At 43.3% G+C, this 21,621-nt stretch overlaps 1 protein-coding gene across 3 annotated transcripts in view; it reads right to left on the reverse strand.

Annotated features, from left to right (window-relative positions):
• MAP4K3 (mitogen-activated protein kinase kinase kinase kinase 3) overlaps positions 1-21,621 on the reverse strand; it is a 1,052,401-nt gene that overhangs the window by 249,469 nt on the left and 781,311 nt on the right. For all 3 annotated transcript variants that reach the window (XM_029594354.1, XM_029594353.1, XM_029594355.1), the window contains one exon: positions 11,068-11,230. In XM_029594354.1, coding sequence (XP_029450214.1) covers positions 11,068-11,230 — 163 coding nt within the window. The remainder of the gene's footprint in view (positions 1-11,067; positions 11,231-21,621) is intronic.

Below are 21,621 nucleotides of genomic sequence, written 5' to 3' on the forward strand. Positions count from 1 at the left end.
AATCCCCTCCACTCACTCCTGCCTTCCTTAACCTCTCATTCTTGACCCCATCCCTTCATTTGGTCTCTCCTGCGATATCCTCCTGTCCCCACCCCAACCCTTCACTTACTTCTAGTCAATATCCAACCCCCAATTTTCTTCTTGAGTACTTCTCAATCCTCCCCGCCCCCCAAATCTCTTTCGCAAGTACTGCTCAACCCTCCCCACTTTGTTGACTGGGTGGCAGGAAGATGAGAGCAACAGCAGTACTCAGCTTCCTTCACTTCTGCGGCCTGGGCGAGACTGCAGCTTTCAACCACATAGCTATGATGTTCAGTCTGACAAAGCTTCAGAAGAGGAAGACATGGAACATGATAGCAGAAAAATACTACAGGGCCTCTCTCGTCTGCTCACCCACCCAGAAACCAAATTTGCTTTTTTTTCTCCCTCCATCCCGTGAGGTGCTTCTCTGGGGATTAAATTTTTTTTGCTTTACTTAGAATCTCCCAGACCTACACAGATCTCAAGAAGCACTGGGGGTACAGCACCCCCCCCCCCCAATTCTCTTAACCCTTCCCATGATGGAAGATTTCTTCTGTAAATCATAGTAACCCTAGAAAGTGAGCCAATGGAACAGGCCAAATCCCCCTTTTCCCCTTCTTCTTCCTGGGTACAAAACATTTCCAAGAAAATAACATCACATCACCAACACATACCAAAATGTATCTTTCAACCCAATAGAAAATGGACAATTAAAGGTTGCAGTCTCCCAGTTCCAGGACAGGGGGTGCTGTGCTGCTGAAGTACTTTTACCATAGTGGGAGGTAAAGCTCTGGTTGCAGCAGTGCAGATACAGTCCAGTATCATCACGGATCTCTCTTCTCTTCCCTGGGTGGAGTCTCTGGTATCATGTGAGCTCCCTGTTCTCTTGTCCCACTGCACACTGATTGCCAGCCCTGCAGTAGCCTATACAGGCAGGCAAAGGGCAGAAGATGGGCCTGCAGGAGGTGCAGGCCATACATTGTCACCTGGAAGGTTGCTAGGCCCTATAGCCACAGCAGCAGCAGGCACCATGGGCCAGCCTTGTCCAGGCCCAGATAGAAGAATGAGCACACTGGCTGACCACATGGCCATTCATGTTGTGGCATATTTGCAGGATCTTAGGAGGCTTGAGGAAGGATGCAGTCTAAACAGCTGATGCTGTTCTTCTTTTCCTACTGCGTAATTAGAACAGATGAGAGGAGTTATTGTACAGCAAGATAGCCTCTTCACACTTTGCAGCAGGACACTTGCCTCGCCACAAGTCTGCATCTTCAATCTCCCATGGCAATTATGCAGATACAGGCAAAATCTGTGGAAAGAGGTAGACTTTGCGGTGCTTCTCACGGCCAACGAATAGTGGGAGACCAGGGACCCTGGAAATATGTAAAACCCGACTAGGAACAAGCAGAATTGCTTAACAAATATTTCTGATTAATATTCACTAAGAAAGGGTCGGGTGCAAGACTAAAGAAAATCGACACAAATAGGACTGGAGGTGAGGTAAACCTCAAACCATTTTCATATTCATGAGGTGATTGCTAAACTAAAAATAAAGCAATGGGCCTGGACAGGATATATCTGATGGGGTTAAGGGAACTTTATTACTGATGTATCTTTTAGGTTCTCCTAGCTTAAGGTGGATACATTGTTCTGTTTGTTGGCCCAGGGCTTTATTATTGTAATTGTTAGTGACTTACTTATATTGAGCCTAATTCTCAGTCAGACATAATGGTTTCTGTGAGCAATGATATTCTGCAGCATGTGGAAAGTGGGAAATAGGTCTTTCTGGTCTTATTGGACTTGCTTGCACATCTGACCTGGAGAATCAATCTATTCTTTTAGAAAGGTGCAGGGTTCCTAGGAATTTGTCTAGCATTACACTGGATTGCTTTTGTTTCCTGGCCAGAAGATCATTTGCAATGAATGCTAATGAGTCCTTAATTGCCCTGAAACTTAATTGTGGAATTCCGCAAGGTTCGCCACTATCTTCTCTTTTATTTAACACACAAAGGCAGCCACGGAGGAGATTAATTCATTTTTTAGGCTTTGTTGGTTACCTCTACACAGATGACATCCAGATCATTGTACCCATTCCAAAGTATTAAAGATTCTTATCAGCTAAATGATTTTCATGGAGACTGGATGAACCACCTGTTCTTTATTTGCTGTCATTACTATGTAGCTTGATTCTCAGAAGTCAATTAGCAAACCTTCAACGTCCAGAAGACAAATATCTTAAGAACTGTGTACACTGATTTGGCTGCTCTTGCATTTTCTCTGTGTAATGAGACTGATGAGGTCTCCTCCTTACCCATGGTCAGAAATCTTGGGATTAAGCCTGGACACAACAATCCTGAATCACATATTGCGACAGTTGCCTGTAACGGTCTTTCTTAAATTGAGAACTGTAAGTAGGCTTTATCCAGTCTTCGATCTTTAAGTCTTTTAAAACTAATACACACTCTTGAGATTTTGCAGCTGGATTGCTGTAATGACCCGTGTGTAGGCGGCACCCCTAAACAACTCATGCATAGGCTACAAGTGGCTCAAAATGTAGAAGCTCGGGTAGTGCTGGGACACTTCTAGCAATGTTCAATGACACCCCAGTTATGTATATTCAACTGGTTGCCAACTGGTATTAGTGCAAAATGTAAAGTTATCACCCTGACTTTTAGGGTCATGCGGGGGAATGGACTGTTACATTTGAGAAATAAGCTGGCGTCGTACAGCCCTGTGCAGCAACACAGATCAAGTCAAGAGGCTTTATTTCAAGTGCCATCAGTTAAAGAGATTCAGATGGCTTGCATGAAATCTAGGATTTTTTTGTGGTAGTTCCTCAGCTCTGAAATGGCTTTCTTTAAAGATCTGTCTGGAACAGAATTACCATTTCTTCCATAGGAAGGTAAAAACAAGGCTATTTCCTTTGTCCTAACTTTTGGACCCTTTGGGTTTGGAAACATGCTTGGAAAAAAGTCTGGTTTTAGAGGGATTATAATAGTTAACTGGTAAATTATATGGGAATCTGTCGTGAATGGGCAACTGGGGATTTGCTTGAATTTGATGGGTTGGTTGGATGATAGGACAATGGTTTCCTTGAAATGGAGGGATGTTGTCTTATTGTTTGTTTTCATTTTGAGTCTGGTCAAATTGCTTTTTTGGTGTTATATTTTATGATTTGATGCTTTGTATACTTATTTGCTCTAAATAGTTGTGCGTTGTATGTTCTTATATTTTTTTATTCTTGTACACTGCTTTGGGTGGCTTATTTTAGAGGCCAGTCAAGCCTCTCTCTAGTATAATATGATCACTGGGAGAGGATTTTTTTCTTTTTTTCTTTTATCACTGTACATGTGTGTATTTTTTACCTTCATTTGGTTGTTTTTAAGTTCTAAATGAAGTACTTCCTGCATCCATGGTGAGAATTCTCTTTGTGCTTTTTTGTAGAGCAGTTATTTAGATATCTGTCCTGTGTTTTAAGTTTCATCTTCTAATTTTGAATCAAAGGACTATTTTCTTTTACCAGGCCACTCCAGAATTCTCTGCTCTACTTCATTTAATTTGTGTCTGTGACTATATGGTGTGTAATTTTCTCTGGGGTTTGTTTCCAATCATTCAGTTTTGCTCCATTAATACTGTGAGGTTTGGTGATTTAAACTACAATTTTATTAGCTAAAGTATCAAGCTCAGTAAAGGCAAAATTATCCAAAAGCTGCATGTGGTCTGTTATTTTTGTTTTTACTTTTTTCTGCTTGAATTTCATAACTGGTAGAGTTTGCTCCACAGTGATGCCACAAAGAAAATTTAAATTAGTAACTCTCTCATGTTAAATTATCAGTAATCCAATAAATATACTCTAAACTGGCTCAATACCCCAAGTTTTATAAACTAAAACAATGTGTATAATGCTACTCCTTGGGGAAACTGCAAACTAGCAGATTATGTCTTGTCTTTCACTCACAAACTACTTTTTAAGAAAAAAAGACAAAACCAACCAGAAGTGGTATCAGAAATTTTGCGGTGCTTCCAATCTCATGGGCTCTTGCCCTTACAGGGCTACAACCCCTCTCCTGTATAAGCACTAATAGATCACGTCACTTACCAACTTGCTGGTGGCTTGTCTATTATAAAACTTTTTTTGTTTTTAATTCTTTAAAGTGCAAAAAACCGCATCCCTTAAATTACCCGTATTTTTATTAGAGGTTTCACTCTTCACCCTTCTACTAAACTCGAATTATACTTATCTGTTAAGCTGCGAATTACTCGCATGAATCATGGCTGATTCGCCTGAATCACTCGCCCGACATTGCCAATGTTTCGGCGCGCTCCCCGCGCCTGCTTCAGGGGCTTTCAATCGTGCTCAACTGCTTCTAAAAAAGAACATGAATATAAAAATTCTTTGCCTTAATCAATTCTTTTATCGCGACTAACGCTACGGAACTTACGATTCAGCTGGACTTAAAATTTTCCCATTCAGATATGGCGTACAAACGCTGGCTTGCCGCCTTTACCGGATATCAGCTGTTTTATACACAGGACATGGACTGTAGTCCAACCAATCAGCTACAAATAAACTGTCCAATCTACTTCTTTGTTGAGGCCGGCGGGAGCAACAGTATCCAACTTGAAAATCCATCGCTGTTCTCGTTGTAACAAACAGTCGGTTAACGTGCGTACTGCCTTACTCTTTGGGAGTGAATGAGGTAGTACGCAGTATTAGACGTCATTGGAATGTTCTACAAGTGCATACAGTTTTTGAAGCACAGCCCCTTATAGCATTCAAAAGAGGTTCTAATATAAAAGACCAGGTGGTCAGTTCGCATTTTAAGGTCCAAAAAGGAAGATTAGGAGAAGAAACAGGACACTTTCCATGTGGGTCCTGTGCATTGTGCCCATTAGCTCATACTAATATTGATGTTCCTCTAGAAAAATTAAGAAAATTTAAACCTATAAGAAGAACATCATGTGTTTCGAGAAATGTAGTTTACGCTATATGGTGCCCATGCGGGCTCATATACGTAGGTAAAACCACAAGACAATTGAAAACACGTCTAATAGAGCACAAGAGCGCAATGAAACGGGGCAGATTGGAAGCACCGTTAGTGCAGCACTGTGTTGAGAAATCTCATAGTTTTGACAGTCTATTTTGTACAGTTTTGGATAGCGTTGAGCCGGACGAGCGGGGAGGAGATTTAAACCACTGTTTGTTACAACGAGAACAGCGATGGATTTTCAAGTTGGATACTGTTGCTCCCGCCGGCCTCAACAAAGAAGTAGATTGGACAGTTTATTTGTAGCTGATTGGTTGGACTACAGTCCATGTCCTGTGTATAAAACAGCTGATATCCGGTAAAGGCGGCAAGCCAGCGTTTGTACGCCATATCTGAATGGGAAAATTTTAAGTCCAGCTGAATCGTAAGTTCCGTAGCGTTAGTCGCGATAAAAGAATTGATTAAGGCAAAGAATTTTTATATTCATGTTCTTTTTTAGAAGCAGTTGAGCACGATTGAAAGCCCCTGAAGCAGGCGCGGGGAGCGCGCCGAAACATTGGCAATGTCGGGCGAGTGATTCAGGCGAATCAGCCATGATTCATGCGAGTAATTCGCAGCTTAACAGATAAGTATAATTCGAGTTTAGTAGAAGGGTGAAGAGTGAAACCTCTAATAAAAATACGGGTAATTTAAGGGATGCGGTTTTTTGCACTTTAAAGAATTAAAAACAAAAAAAGTTTTATAATAGACAAGCCACCAGCAAGTTGGTAAGTGACGTGATCTATTAGTGCTTATACAGGAGAGGGGTTGTAGCCCTGTAAGGGCAAGAGCCCATGAGATTGGAAGCACCGCAAAATTTCTGATACCACTTCTGGTTGGTTTTGTCTTTTTTTCTTAAAAAGTAGTTTGTGAGTGAAAGACAAGACATAATCTGCTAGTTTGCAGTTTCCCCAAGGAGTAGCATTATACACATTGTTTAAATTATCAGTAATACCATTTATTTATTTATCTAAGCATTTTATATACCGAGGCACGTTTGATCACCATGGTTTACAGATAACTTAATGAAGCAACAGGCTTTACAAAGAAACATAGGGAATAACAGCAAAACTGATTAAACATGTCAACAAAATAGCGTAAATTTCATGCGGGGGGGGGGACGAAGATAGGGAGGGGATGCAGATAGAAATATACATTCAGATTAAACATGTGTGTGTGGGGGGGAGGGGATGAAGATAGTGAGGACGAAGATAGTGAAATACATTCTGGTGTGGGATGTTATGACCGGAAAGCGATATGTACAACAAAAGAACCTTGTAAGGGAGGTTATTCACATTCAAGAAAATACACTGTGGGTTGGTAGCGGGATGTGGAAACGGAAATGATTGGAGTAAGGGTAATCGAGGTATGTTTTAACAGAATATTTAAAGAATTATCTGCGTGTTTATCTGCATGGTAAGGAATTAACAGAAAATTAAAGGTTTTTCGAAATGTATTTACGGAATATTTACAAGGAGTATTTACAGAAGAAATGAGCAGAGGAAGCATGGGGGGGGGGGGGAGTTAATGGGAGAGAGAGTTCAGATGAATGCTTGTTTAAAAAGCCAGGTCTTGAGGTTCTGTTTGAATTTCTTTGGACACAATTCCTGGTGAAGACTGGGGGCATATTGTTCCAAAGAGCAGGCCCAGCAATGGACAGAGCACGTTCTTTGGTGGTCATAAGTTTTGAGAGTCTAGGCGAGGGTGTGTGCAGTGTTGCCAGATATTGTGTTCTGGTGGGTCTGTCAGGGGTGCGAAAGAGGAGGTGGAGGTGCTCACTGAACCAATGCATGTCTTGATTGCGTAGGGATTTATGGATGATGGTGAGGGATTTGTATATTATCCGGGATGTGACTGGCAGCCAGTGTAGGTGTTTGAGGACAGGGGTGATATGGTCGTATGGGTGGGCATTGGTAAGGACACGGGTGGCAGCATTTTGGAGCATCTTCAGGGGTTGGGTAGCATTTTTTGGAAGGCCTAGGAGGATGGCATTACAGTAATCAACTCTGGATAAAATAGTGGCTTGGAGAATTGTGCGAAAGTCATTTAGATGCAGGAGAGGTTTTAGTTTTTTCAACGTGTGAAGTTTGAAAAAGCAGTCTTTTAGGGTAGCGTTGATGAACTTTTTTAGGTTGTATTGGTTATCTAGGGTGACTCCGAGGCTACGAACGTGTTGGGGGGGGGGGGGGGGTGTTGGGAAAGGGTGAGTTGAGGTTGTTATGGTGGGGTGAGATGATTAGGAGCTCCGTTTTAGAGGTGTTGAGCGCGAGGTAATTATCTGAGATCAGGGTGCTGATGGCTGTGAGGGCCAATTCCCAGGTCTTCATGGCCTTGGGTAAGGTATCAGTTATAGGTATGAGGATCTGAAAGTCATCCGCATATATGAAGTGCGGAAGACCAAGCTCGGATAGGAAATGGCAGAGGGGAAGAAGGTATATATATTGAAGAGTGTAAAGGACAGTGAGGAACCTTGAGGTATGCCTTGTGACAGGTTGATTGGTTTGGATTCACAGTGTCCAATTTTTTTTACTCTGTATTGCCTGTTGGTTAGGTATGATTGAGACCAGCAGAGGGAGGAGCCGGATATGCCTATTTCTTTAAGGAGGATATGTCAAGGAGGGTCAGGATGTATGACTGGCCTTTGTCGAGGGCTTTCAGGATGTATTCGGAAAGGGTAATGAGGAGGGTTTCGGTGCTGTGGTGTCTATGGAATCCATATTGGGAGGGGAAAAGGATGTGATGATCATTTAGGAATTCCATTAGTTATCGATCAATTGTTTTTTCTAGGATTTTTGATATAAAGGGAAGGTTGGAGATGGGGCGATGGTTAGCAGGGTCGGCAGGGGCAAGGGAGGGTTTTTTTTAAGATGGGTTTTATTATAGCTTGGTTCAGTTGGTTTGGGACTGTGCCAAGTGAGATAGAGCAATTGATGATATTGGATATAGGTTTGGAGATGTTAGGGATAGTGAGGAGAGATTTGGTGGGGATGGTATCAGAGGGATGCATGCAGGGCTGACTTTAAGGATGGATTTAATCTCCATAGGTGTGGTGGTCTCGAATGACTTAAGTACTGTAGTGATGTTTGGTGTGTATTGGGGGTGGGGGTGGGGGGTGGTGGCAGGTGGTGTTTGTTGTAGGGATATTAGAGGGTGTGGAGGTGGGGGGGAATCATGCCATAATATTTTCTATTTTATTGTGGAAGTATAAGGCGAGTTCTTCGCATTTGGCTTTGTCATCGGTGGCAGAGGAGGGTGTGGGGGTGGTTTTAGTTAAGGTGGATACAAATTCGTAGAGGGCTCGGGCATTAAATTGAAGTTGGTTAATTCTTTGAGCGTAAAAGTCCCTTTTCACCTTGTCAATGGCTTCTCGGTAGGTGTGGAGGAAGGATTGGAACTGTAGGGGGGGGGGATTGTTCTTTAAGCCATTTTTTTTCTAGTTTCCTGAGATTGTATTTCAAGGTTTTAAGCTCAGGGATGTACCAAGGTTTCTTTTTGGAGTTGGCAGGGTTAATTTCTTGAGATTGTGTAGGGCAGATATTATTGGCGACAGTGTTGGTAAGTTGAGACCAAGAGAAGAGGGCAGATTTGGTGTCAGTAAGGTCAAGCTTGGACAACTCACGAGAAGGGGCAGTGATGAGGTCATCTGTTTTACATGGTTTGCGGAAGTGGATGGTTTTCTTGGTGAGTGTGGGAGTAGATGTGTTTTTTATGGAGCAAGTGGTTTCAATATGGAAATGGTCGGACCAGGGGATGGATATGCAGGTGGGTGGGTCCGGTTGGATCAGGGGGTTGGGTAAAGATGAGATCAAGGGTGTGGCCTGCCTTGTGTGAAGGGTTGGAGATTATTTGCTTGAAGCCTAGAACATTCAGTGATGCCAGTAGGGAGTCGCAGGATGATAAGGGTACAGTGTCAACGTGGAGATTTAGATCCCTGAGGATAATTGCAGGTGCGTTTATGTCTAGGTATTTGGTAATGTATTCGGTCAGGGGGGATGGGTTGTTTTCAAGGAGCCCTGGGGGAGCATATATTAGGCAGATTTGGAGAGCGGGCAATTTAAATAGTCCGATTTCCAGTTTGGGGGGGGGATAGGTTGCAGGGTTAGATTGAACTTTTTAGCGGCAAGGAGGCGGCATCCTCCTCTTTTCTTAAGTCTAGGGATGGAGAAAATGTTATACATGTCATTTGGGAGTTGGTTTAGTAAGACCGAGTCGGAATCTTTTAGCCAAGACTCAGTAATGGCGCAGATGTCAGGGCTATCATCAATGAGGATGTCATTGAGTAAGATAGCTTTTTTGACAATGGACTGTGCATTTAGGAGGAGGATCGTGAAGGTGGTAAGGCCAATTAGTTGGGTGAGGGGGGAAGATCATGATAGGGAGCAGTGATCTGTGTTGTTCTTGAGAGGTATTAGGGTGAAGGGCACAATAGATAGTGGAGTAGTGTTTGAGGGTGGGAATGGGGTGGGAGTGCATAGTTGGGGGGAGGATGAGAAAGTAATACCAGTTGGAGAGGTGGAGGAAGAGGGGCCGGAATGAGGGAGGGGGCGTCGTTGGGGGATGAGGGAAGACCAGAAAGGGTAGAAGGAGCAATAGGTGGTTGGGCGATGGTGAAATAGAGGTGGCAGTAAAGAGAAACACGGCAGAAGGAATAAATTATGTTGTCTGAGGTAGAGACATAAGGTGTGGTCGATTGGATGATCTGAGGAGTGAAATAGAGTAAAATAATATGGAAGAATCAGGAGGAGAGAGGGGGAGGTAGACAGGGGGGAAGGAAAGAAAGTTATAAAGGGGTAGCACAAAGTTGGAGCACAAAGGGGCGCACCAAGGGGCAGGCCCCTTGGTCGCACTCCTTTGGTGCGAGACACCCGGCGCAAGACGCCAAGGGCTTGCCTGCTTCTTTAAAGGGCCTTGTAGGCCGGAAGTGAGCGGTCCGGAGGCTTCATTCGTCAGCAAATTGGGCCCGGGATGAGGTAGGCTGCTATTGAAGATCTGTCCCTCGTCGCGTTGGTCTGAAGTCAGTGGGAGGAGTCCTAGGCAGTTTCGATGAGGTTGGGTGCAGCGCGGTCTAGGCAGGTGTGGATGGAGGTCCGCGGCGGCGTCTGGTGCTTGGAGGGGGAGGCAGGGACACCCACAGGGCCTCAGGTAGGCTCAGGGCTCGATCGGGGCGGTCGTCTCAATTCGGTAGGGACGGTGCGATCCGATGCGGTAGGCGTGGTTTGCTGGGGTCGGTGCAGGCAGGAACGAATGGCCCTGTAAGGGGCGGACTGGCAAGGCCTTGCAAGGGCCTGGGGAGAGTTCCGGGCAGGTCCTGATGGTGAGCTCAGTGCTGGTGAAAGGGCTGAAGGAGGCGCACCCTCTCACTTTTGAAGATCTGTCCCTCATCGCGTTGGTCTGACGTCAGTGGGAGGAGTCCTAGGCAGCTTCGATGCGGTTGGGTGCAGCGCGGTCTAGGCAGACGTGGATGGAGGTCCGCGGCGGCATCCGGCACTTGGAGGGGGAGGCAGGGACACTCACAGGGCCTCAGGTAGGCTCGGGGCTCGATCAGGGCGGTCGTCTCAATCCGGTAGGGATGGTGCGATCCAATGTGGTAGGCGTGGTTTGCTGGGGTCGGTGCAGGCCGGAACGAACGGTGCTGTAAGGGGTGGACCGGCAAGACCTCGCAAGGGCTTGAGGAGAGCTCCGGGCAGGTCCTGACGGTGAGCTCAGCGCTGGTAAAAGGGCTTAAGGAGGCTCACCCTCTCACCAGTAATATCCAGCTTCTTCTCTTTGTGCATCATCTGACCTCCAGTTAGTACTACAGAAAGCATTTTGAAGGAACCACAATATGCATTTCATAAAATAAGGAAGGAGCTATCAATGGCACACTTCAAGATGCTTTTTTTCAATGCTTTATTAAAAATTGAGAACTAGAAAATTCTTGATCTTACTAAGCTGTGAATCATTCAGCTACCACCTGTATTTTTTTTTTTTAAGGTTTGTATATAGGCAACAGTTCAATTCATGTTTATAATTTAATTACCTAAAATATTTGGCTTCTGTGGAGGTAATCGAGGTGGTGGTGGTCTAGGTGGTACATATGTCGATGGTCTTGCTGGGCTTTCTGATACAGGACACCTCTTGATAGTTCCATGATTATCTTCTTCACCAGAATGGATTTCTTGTGGTATGTAGATGGACTTTGGCTGAAATTACATATAAAAAGTTTCAGAAATTAAAAAGTTTATTTGATGATCTATGTAGAGATCAGAATTACAGTCTGGAGATGAAAATACAAATTCTATGGGACCAGAAACAAACTAACAACAACTAAAAAGAAAACCAAATTTATTTCTGTATAGATCTGTCAAGTTTTTCCTTAAGATCAAACATCAGTGTCAGGATTTTAAGTCCTCTGGGGACAGCGAAATACCTACAGTATCTGAAAGTAATTTGCTTTGAAGTAGCTGACCAGTCACGAAACACAGAATATAAATCAAAAATTCAATTCAATTAAAATCATTTTCATATTTGAAGACTTTGGGGCATATGCATTAAAGCTCTGTGAGCATGGTGAGAGTCTTTAGTGTGCACTAAAAACTGTGGTATGCAGTAAGGCTTTATTGTGCATATTGAAACAGACTGAACAGACGAGCACTGGTTTCAGCAAATTCATTAGGGATATCCTAAAAACCCAACAGGGTGGGGGCCCTCAAGGACTGGTTTGAGCACACCCTGGGTTAAAAGATAGAAAAGAGAGTGGGGTTAAATGGTCTGGAAATGGGATCAATGAGTGAGGTAATTAAATTTGTAGATGACACAAAATCATTCAAAGTTTGGCTATGTGCTCTACTCCAAATTTACCAGTCCAGCAGACAACATCGTTTATTACAGAAAAATCTCCTGGAAACACTCATCAGTAAGGCTAGCCAGATTAGATATCAGGATTCTCCATGCCTTCTCGGTTGCCGGCCCCAAGCCCTGTAATACCCTCCCCGGACCATTTAAGACAAATACCATCACACACAGAATTAAAAAAAAATCTAAAAACATTCCTCTTTGCTTTGGTCTTTAACACTCCCTGACAGCACTATCAGCTGACAATTAGTATCAAACTATTTCTGGAGCCTTCGGTTTTATTTTTTCCTTCTCTCCTTATCCCTTACCTTTCCACAACTGTTTATTGATACCAGTTTTATTGTTTGTTTTTACGTGACTTTTATGTATATTTATTTGTAAACAGTTTTGCCTGACTTTTTAGTTGTAAAAGTGGTATAAAACTTTTTTAAATAAATAAATACATACATACACACACAAGAGGACTGTGAGAAATTGTAAGGGGACCTTGCAAGACTGAAAGACTGAGCATCCAAATGGCAGATGAAATGTAATATAGACAAGTGCAAAGCGATGCATGTAGGGAAGAGCTACACAAAATATAGCTACACAATGCAAGGCTACACATTAGAAGTCACCACCCAGGAAAAGGATCTTTGTTTCATCGTGGATAATATGTTGAAATCCTTTGCTCAGAGTGTGGCAGCAGCCAAGAATGCAAATAGAATGCTAGAAGTTATTATGAAAGGAATGCAGAATAAAATAAAGAATATCATAATGCTTTTATCACTCCATGATGTGACTGTACCTTGAGTAATGTGTGCAATTTTGGACACTGCATCTTATAAAAAAAGATAGCAGAAAATTAGAAAAGTTAGAGTAGATCAACCAAAATGATACAGGAGATGGAACAATTCTCCTACAAGGAAAGGCTAAAAAGTTGGCTGAGAGGAGATATGATAGAAATCTATAAAATAATGAGTAGAATAGAACGAGTAAACACAAACTGGTTGTTTACTCTTTCAAAATAAAATCTATGGGACACGCAATAAAGTTACCAGGCAGCACATTTAAAACAAACAGAAAAAAAAATATTTTTATTTGATGTGAAATTAAGCTTTGGAATTAATTGCTAGAGGATGTGGTAAAAGCTGTTAGTGCATCTGGGTTTAAAAACAGTTTGAAGAACTTTCTGGAGGAAAAGCCCTTAAACATTAAGGTGGACTTGGGGAAATCGACTGCTTATCCCCCGGATGAGCAGCATGGCATCATTGGTCTTTTAGGATCCTGCCAAGTACGTGTGACCTGGAAACTGTTGGAAATAGGATACTGGGCTTGATGGAACTTTGGTCTGACCCAGCATGACAAATCTTATGTTCTTATCACAAACACAACAAAATTAACATCTCTGCACATATAAATTAAATAATGTTAATTTGAATAAAACTTTTTTGTGTATGGTATGTTCTCCTTACATGCTATATACTGGGGAAAAGTGGTTAAAATGGAAAGGGAATATAATTGGGAAGAATAGACCAAAAAGGGACAAGGCATGCATATAGGTAAAATAGATCATAAGAGGGCATGGCATACCTAGGAAAATCAAAGGAAAAGTTAAGGCACCAGGGAAGAACAGACCAGAAATGAGTAGAGCATATGAGATGCTGGGCATGGAACAGGGTAAAAAATAGCATAAGAGAACAGGGCACAAGCCTAGGCAGAAGGCGGCTAGATATGTATTTGAGGGAATAGATCAGAATGGGCTCAGTGGGTATCTGAAAAGAATGGATGCACATCTGTAATGTACAAAACATGGTGAGATAACTGCTTCTACATCAAATTGGTGGTCACAGACAGAATAAAGGGGACTGAAGTTTCAACATAGGCACATGTGTTTTATTTGATACCTTAAAATAAGCAACACTATTTACTCCTGAGGAGGAGCTCGAGTGTACAGCAGTAATGCCATCACCAAAAAGCAACAAAATGTTATGCACGGTCTCAAACAACACTGAAATTTGAAGAGATAGGCTACCACTGCCTGTTCCTCTCCCTTTTGGTTGGAGCAGGGGCAAAAGGCAGGAAAGACTCCAAGGCTGGCATTAGCAGGGCAGGGGACAGCAGAAGTGCAACAGACAATACCAGCAGTGCACTTCTCTATGGTTACTGCTTCTAAGACAAAGAAAGAGAAACGGAAGAGCTAGTAGCTGAAAAAAATTTGGGAGGTGTAGTCAGTAGCATCTTAGCCTCCTGTGAGGTGATGGAGAGATAGATGATACTGAAGGTGTTGAGAGCAACCCACAGGAAGAACAGGTAGTGCAGGGAGAGAGTGTGATGCCCTTGCTCTTTTTCCTCACAGTCCGCCTTCAATCTCAACTTCAGTACCAGCATCAGCCATCAAGGATGCAGAGAAAACATTGTGTAAGACATCCCTGGTCTAGAATCACTTTGAAGTGATGAGGACCTGTGTTTTGCTCAGGTGGTAATGTTCAGTATGCTGGTGAGCGGACAAGTTATCCAACTAAAGTTAGCTGGATAACTTATCCCACATATTGAACAGGGTAAATGTCCCACTGAATATACTTGCCTAAAGTTATCCAGTTACATTTAGCCAGTTAACTGGCCAGCTTTTGAATATAGCTGGTTAGGTCTAAAGTTATTTGGCCTTGTGTGACCAGATATCAAGCTACATAACTGGATATCTTCAAAAGATATCCAGTTACTTAGGCCTTCCTTTGTAAAAAAAAAAAAAAAAAAAAAGTAAATAAATAAATAAAAACAAAACACTAATCAATCTTGGGTTTCTCAACCTGATTCCTTCCCCTCCACAAATCTAAAAACCCTGCTGGCCAGGACCCCACCAAACCCTTCTAAATTTAAAAATAATCATCACACCAGCCCTCCAGCCTTACTCATGACATACAAAAATAAAATAGTGCCTCCTTGCAACCCCCAACACCCAGAAAGAAATTTGATATGAAGGCAGCAGGCCAACAGCAAGAGGGGGCCTCCCAGTCTTTTGCATCGAGTGTCACATGTATGATTTTTTACCCATCTGTGAGAAGTTGTACATGTGCATCCAATACAAAGAGCTCCTGTCTCTCAGAAAACGATTCCAATCTCTGGAGGCTAGAGTGGCAGACCTGGAGGAGATGAGGCAGACAGAGAGGATATAGATGACACCTTCAGGGACCCGGCAGCCAAGTCCCAACTTCAGACTGGCAGCCCTTGGAGGAAGAAGGTCTCATGAATGGAAAGCATCAACCTGGTGCAGCAGGAAAAGATCCTGTAGCAAGGATCTGCTCTCCAGGTGGTACATTGTCCTTTCGCACCAAGGATGTGTCTCCCAGGGCTACTGCTCAGGAGGGAAGGGTTATGTTGGCTGACATAGTTCATAATTCGATTATTAGGAATGTAGACAGCCGGGTGGCTGGTGGGCATGAGGATTGCCTGGTAACATGCCTACCTGGTGCGAAGGTGGCGGACCTCATGCATCACCTAAATTGGATTTTAGACAGTGTTGTGTAGGAGCAGACTGTCATGGTACATGTGGGCACCAACGACCTAGAACAATGTGGGAAGGAGGTTCTGGAAGCCAAACAGACTCTTAGGTAGAAAGCCGAAATCCAGAACCTCCAGGGTAGCATTCTCTGAAATGCTCCCTGTTCCAAACGCAGGTCCCTAGAGGCAGGCAGAGCTCCGGAGTCTCAATGTGTGGATGAGATGATGGTGCAAGGAAGAATGGTGTAAGGAACTGGGGAACCTTTTGTGGAAGGGGGAGTCTTTTCCAAAGGGATGGGCACCACCTTAACCAGGGTGGAACCAGACTGCTGGCACTAACCTTTAAAAAGGAGATAGAGCAGCTTTTAAACTAGAACATACGGGAAAGCAGACAGTCGCTCAGCAGCGCATGGTTCGGAGGGAGGTATCTACAAAGGATACTAATGATGCATTAGAATTAGGGCATCCCGACAGTGAGGTTCCAATAATTAGAAAAGTAGTCAAAGTGCCTGTAATTAAAAACTCACCTGAGCTAAAAAATTCCAATTTATTCCTATCAATTAAAAAAGCAGAATGAAAATACAAACAAAAAATACATTTTGAAATGTTTGTATGCTAACGCCAGAAGTCTAAGAAGAAAGATGGGAGAACTGGGATGTATAGCAGTGAATGACAGATTTAATTGGCATCTCAGAGACATGGTGGAAGGAGGATAACCAATGGAACAGTGTACTACCGGGTACAAATTATATCGCAATGACAGAGAGGAGCATCTGGGAAGCGGGGTGGCACTTTATGTCCGGGATGGCATAGAGTCCAACAGGATAAAGATCCTGCATGAGACTAAATGCACAATCAAATATTTATGGGTAGAAATCCCTTGTGTGTTGGCCAAGATGGTGAGATGGACAGTAAAATGCTAAAAGAAATTAGGGAAGCTAACCAAATTAGTAGTGTAGTAATAATGGGAGATTTCAATTACCCCAATATTGACTGGGTAAATGTAACATTGGGACAGTTTTATGGAGCAATTGGTTCAGGAACCAACGAGAGAGGCAGCAATTTTAGATCTAATTCTCTGTGGAGCACAAGATTTGGTGAGCGAGGTAATGGTTGTGGGGCTGCTTGGCAATAGTGATCATAATATGATCAGATTTGAATTAATGACAGGAAGAGGGACAGTAAGCAAATCCATGGCTCTAATGCTAAACTATTTAAAAGGGAAACTTTGATAAAATAAGAAAAATAGAAACAAACTGAAAGGAGCAGCTACAAAGGTAAAATAAGTGTGCAAGAGGCATGGACATTGTTAAAAAATACCATCCTAGAAGCAGAGTCCAGATGTATTCCACACATTAAGACAGGTGGAAGAAGGCAAAACGATTACTAGCATGGTTAAAAGGTGAGGTGAAAGAGGCTATTTTAGCCATAAGATTTTCATTCAAAAATTGGAAGAATGATCCAACAAAAGAAAATAGGATAATTCATAAGTGTTGACAAGTTAAATATAAGACATTGATAAGACAGGCTAAGAGAGAATTTGAAAAGAAGTTGGGTGTAGAAGCAAAAACTCACAGTAAAAACTTTTAAAAATATATCCTAAGCAGAAAGCCTGCGAGGGAGTCAGCTGGACCGTTAGATGATCGAGGGGTGAAAGGGGAACTTAGAGAAGATAAGGCCATCGCGGAAAGATTAAACGATTTCTTTGCTTTGGTGTTTACTGAAGAGGATGTTGGGGAGATACCTGTTCCAGAGAAGGTTTTCATGGGTAATGATTCAGATGGACTGAACCAAATCACGGTAAACCTAGAAGATGTGGTAGGCCTGACTGACAAACTTTAGAGTAGTAAATCAACTGGACTGGATGGTATACAGCCCAGGGTTCTGAAGCAACTCAAAAATGAAATTTCAGATCTATTAGTAAAAATTTGTAACCTATCATTAAAATCATCCATTGTACCTGAAGACTGGAGGGTGACTAATGTAACCCCAATATTTAAAAAGGGCTCCAGGGACGATCTGGGAAATTACAAACCAGTTAGCCAGTGCCAGGAAAAATAGTGGAAAGTGTTTTAAAGATCAAAATCACAGAACATAAGAAAAGCTTGGCTGTGAAGCAGGCCTAAAGTTATCTAACTTATCCCTGGATACACGAAGCCATGATGTTTTATTGTAGGAGGACTCCCACTATCATGGAGGGGTGTGGCCACAATAGTGAGGCCCCTCCCCTGAAACAGCATCGCAGCTGTATGGCGTGTTCATTTGTGTCATGTCCAAACACCGTGGCACAAAATAACATGGTAAGCAGCCCTTTAACGTGATGGCAGCTCCAACATCATGAGACCGCTATCGCCTTAAAGGGCCACTGGCCCAAGAAATACAATTTGCTGCAAACGGGGTGGTTGAGCGGGGGTGTCGTAGCTCAAGCAGTAGGCAGCTTGTTAACAGCCACAGGAAACAGGAGGCATACTCTGGCTGTTCTGTAAGTGAACTTTATTTACAGTAAAACAAACTCAAAACAGTTATGGCAACACACCTTTTCTTCAGGAGTCAAAATAATTAATACAGCTCACCTTACTTCAGGGTACAACACAATCAAACTTAGCAGATCCTTATAAATGGCTGCTCGCTCTCTGCTTCCCGGGGCCTCCTCTAACTCACTGGGTCCTGGTTTCTTATCCCTCCTCTGCAGGGATCCACCCTAGCCCAGAAACCCTTGCTGGGTTGGGACTTAAGGAGGACCAGTACAGATAGCTGTGGCCAGTCCTAAAAGGTGTCCTCAGCTCGGCCTTGTCAGGCCAAGAGTTCAACCATATCCGAGCTACTTCCCAGCTCCACCTTATAGATGAACTATTCCCAGGTGGGTTGCCCTGACCTTCTATGATAAGGTATAACAGGGCCGCAAACGGAGGACAATCACGTCCTAGAACAACTGGGTAAGGGAGGTTGGGAAGGACTCCCGCTTCCTTAACGGCTTGACATGCCAGGGTCATTAGCAGGACCTGACTGGTTGGGTACGCCTATTTGTCACCATGTACACAGGTAAGGGTCTCTATTTTTCATGTGATTGATGTACTCTTTTTGGAGGACGTCCTCATGAACAAGAGTCTTGCCAGATTATGAATCCACCAAAGCTTGGGTGGGAATGTTGTCCAGTTCCATCTGGATCACAAATTCCTTACAAGGCTGATACGTTTTATCCATTAGGCTACAACTCTGCAGTTCTGCGAACATGTTTTCTCACTCTTGTTCCCATTTTTCATTTTCATCCAGGGGTTCTGTCATCACCCACCACTCTTTCCTGCACTGTTCCTCCAGTTGCCATTTGTACTCAAAGTCATCTAGCCATGCACACCCTTTCCACGACATGGTTTACTGCCTTACAAAAAGAGCATGCCCACTGGGTGGGTCTTCCTTGCCTTTCAATAGTTCCCTTTAAGGGCTCTCAATTCCGGCCCTTCCAAAGGGGCAGTTGCCCTCCTGATACCTATTCCCTACACAGAGGGCGCAGAAAATAAAAGTATCTGAAGTTTCATCCTTGGGGGTGGCTTGACTTCTCTGAGGTATCTTTCTTCTTTTGAGATGAGGGTCTTTCGAGTTTTTTTTGTACCCAGGATTTTTACTTTGACGGGGGCTAGATCACTAAACTGTCTTCTGCAACTTCAGGTCTCACACATCGACAGTCCCTTGCCAAATGCCCTCTCTGACCACAGTAAAAGCATGTGGATGAGACTGTTGTGTGAGTTCTGGGTCCAGAAGACGAGTTATCCACCTCTGAGGGACGATGCTGGGGCCCTTTCTCTGAGCTTCACCAGGGAGTTTGTATGGGCTGCTTTTATAGCCTCTTTACGCAGTCGGGTATTAACTGCACCTGGTGAAAAGGCTTCCGCCACTTCTAGGGCTATTTCTAATGTGAGGCTTGTGTGTCAGCAGACCCAGTTCCGCATGGGCTGGTCAAGCCTGCCTAGGAACTATTCCAGAAGCACTTGTCTGGTTACTTCGAGTCCAGTCTTTGCCTCCTGCTGCAGTTCCAGCTGGCATTCTTCAGGCAGTGAAACAGATTTCTCCCCGGGATGCAGGTAACCCTGCTGAAACTGCTGCCAGTACGATTCTGAGGTATACCGAGCTCTGAGCTCTCTCCAGGACAGTGGCTCTGACTTTCGCATAGGTACATAAGAACATAAGAAAATGCCATACTGGGTCAGACCAAGGGTCCATCAAGCCCAGCATCCTGTTTCCAACAGTGGCCAATCCAGGCCATAAGAACCTGGCAAGTACCCAAAAACTAAGTCTATTCCATGTAACCATTGCTAATGGCAGTGGCTATTCTCTAAGTGAACTTAATAGCAGGTAATGGACTTCTCCTCCAAGAACTTATCCAATCCTTTTTTAAACACAGCTATACTAACTGCACGAACCACATTCTCTGGCAACAAATTCCAGAGTTTAATTGTGCGTTGAGTAAAAAAGAACTTTCTCCGATTAGTTTTAAATGTGCCGCATGCTAACTTCATGGAGTGCCCCCTAGTCTTTATACTATCTGAAAGAGTAAATAACCGATTCACATCTACCCGTTCTAGACCTCTCATGATTTTAAACACCTCTATCATATCCCCCCTCAGTCGTCTTCTCCAAGCTGAAAAGTCCTAACCTCTTTAGTCTTTCCTCATAGGGGAGTTGTTCCATTCCCCTTATTTTGGTAGCCCTTCTCTGTACCTTCTCCATCGCAATTATATCTTTTTTGAGATGCGGCGACCAGAATTGTACACAGTATTCAAGGTGCGGTCTCACCATGGAGCGATACAGAGGCATTATGACATTTTCCGTTTTATTCACCATTCCCTTTCTAATAATTCCCAAGATTGTTTGCTTTTTTGACTGCCGCAGCACACTGCACTGACGATTTCAATGTGTTATCCACTATGACACCTAGATCTCTTTCTTGGGTTGTAGCACCTAATATGGAACCCAACATTGTGTAATTATAGCATGGGTTATTTTTCCCTATATGCATCACCTTGCACTTATCCACATTAAATTTCATCTGCCATTTGGATGCCCAATTTTCCAGTCTCACAAGGTCTTCCTGCAATTTATCACAATCTGCTTGTGATTTAACTACTCTAAACAATTTTGTGTCATCTGCAAATTTGATTATCTCACTCGTCGTATTTCTTTCCAGATCATTTATAAATATATTGAACAGTAAGGGTCCCAATACAGATCCCTGAGGCACTCCACTGTCCACTCCCTTCCACTGAGAAAATTGCCCATTCAATCCTACTCTCTGTTTCCTGTCTTTTAGCCAGTTTGCAATCCACGAAAGGACATCGCCACCTATCCCATGACTTTTTACTTTTCCTAGAAGCCTCTCATGAGGAACTTTGTCAAACGCCTTCTGAAAATCCAAGTATACTATATCTACCGGTTCACCTTTATCCACATGTTTATTAACTCCTTCAAAAAAAGTGAAGCAGATTTGTGAGGCAAGACTTGCCCTGGGTAAAGCCATGCTGACTTTGTTCCATTAAACCATGTATCTCTCCCATTTGGGTTGGCTGCTTCAAAATCTGCTTGACTTCTGCCCGTGAGCAAATTAGCCAAGTCCAGCTGGCTTTGGGCCAAGCCGAAAGGTGGGTGGGTCCTCCAAACATTTTCAAGGAAGACCACTGGGTCCCCGCACAAACCTTCCATTTTAAATGGGATGTGAGGAATAAAAGTTGCCTGTGGTAGTCTGTCTAGTTGAGTCAGCACTGCATGTTGCTGTGTTAATCATTCTTGCAGCGGCCACTGCCCCTCACTTTGTGACTGCATAGCATTCTGTAATAGCTGCTGTCCTGTAGCCAAGATCTGGATCACTCTATCTTCTTTGTTCCCTTATTTAAATCCAGACTGGGTATTTCTCTGGAGGAGAGGGAAAACAACAACAAAAAACCTCCTGGCCTGTCTGGCCCTGACTCACTGCTTGACCCCTGACTATGCAGGTGAAGCTACTCCTCACCTGAGAAATCCCTTGGCCTGTTACAGCTGGGCAACAAACAGAGGTCCCCAGAGAGTGAAAAAAAACATCTATAGGTTTTATTTTCTGCTGTGGCTGTTGGCACTTTTTGTGCTCTTCCCCTCTAGCAACACTTTTCTTCTTTCCCAAACTTACTTCCTTAGGAGGGGACACACAATAAGCTTTCCCACTTTCTTATCTTCGCCAGGGAGACTTTTTTTTTCTCTGTGTTGAGCTTAGAAAACATCCTCAATGTGACAC

The sequence above is a fragment of the Rhinatrema bivittatum genome, chromosome 3, assembly GCF_901001135.1.
Source record: "Rhinatrema bivittatum chromosome 3, aRhiBiv1.1, whole genome shotgun sequence".
Taxonomy (NCBI): Eukaryota; Metazoa; Chordata; class Amphibia; order Gymnophiona; family Rhinatrematidae; genus Rhinatrema; species Rhinatrema bivittatum.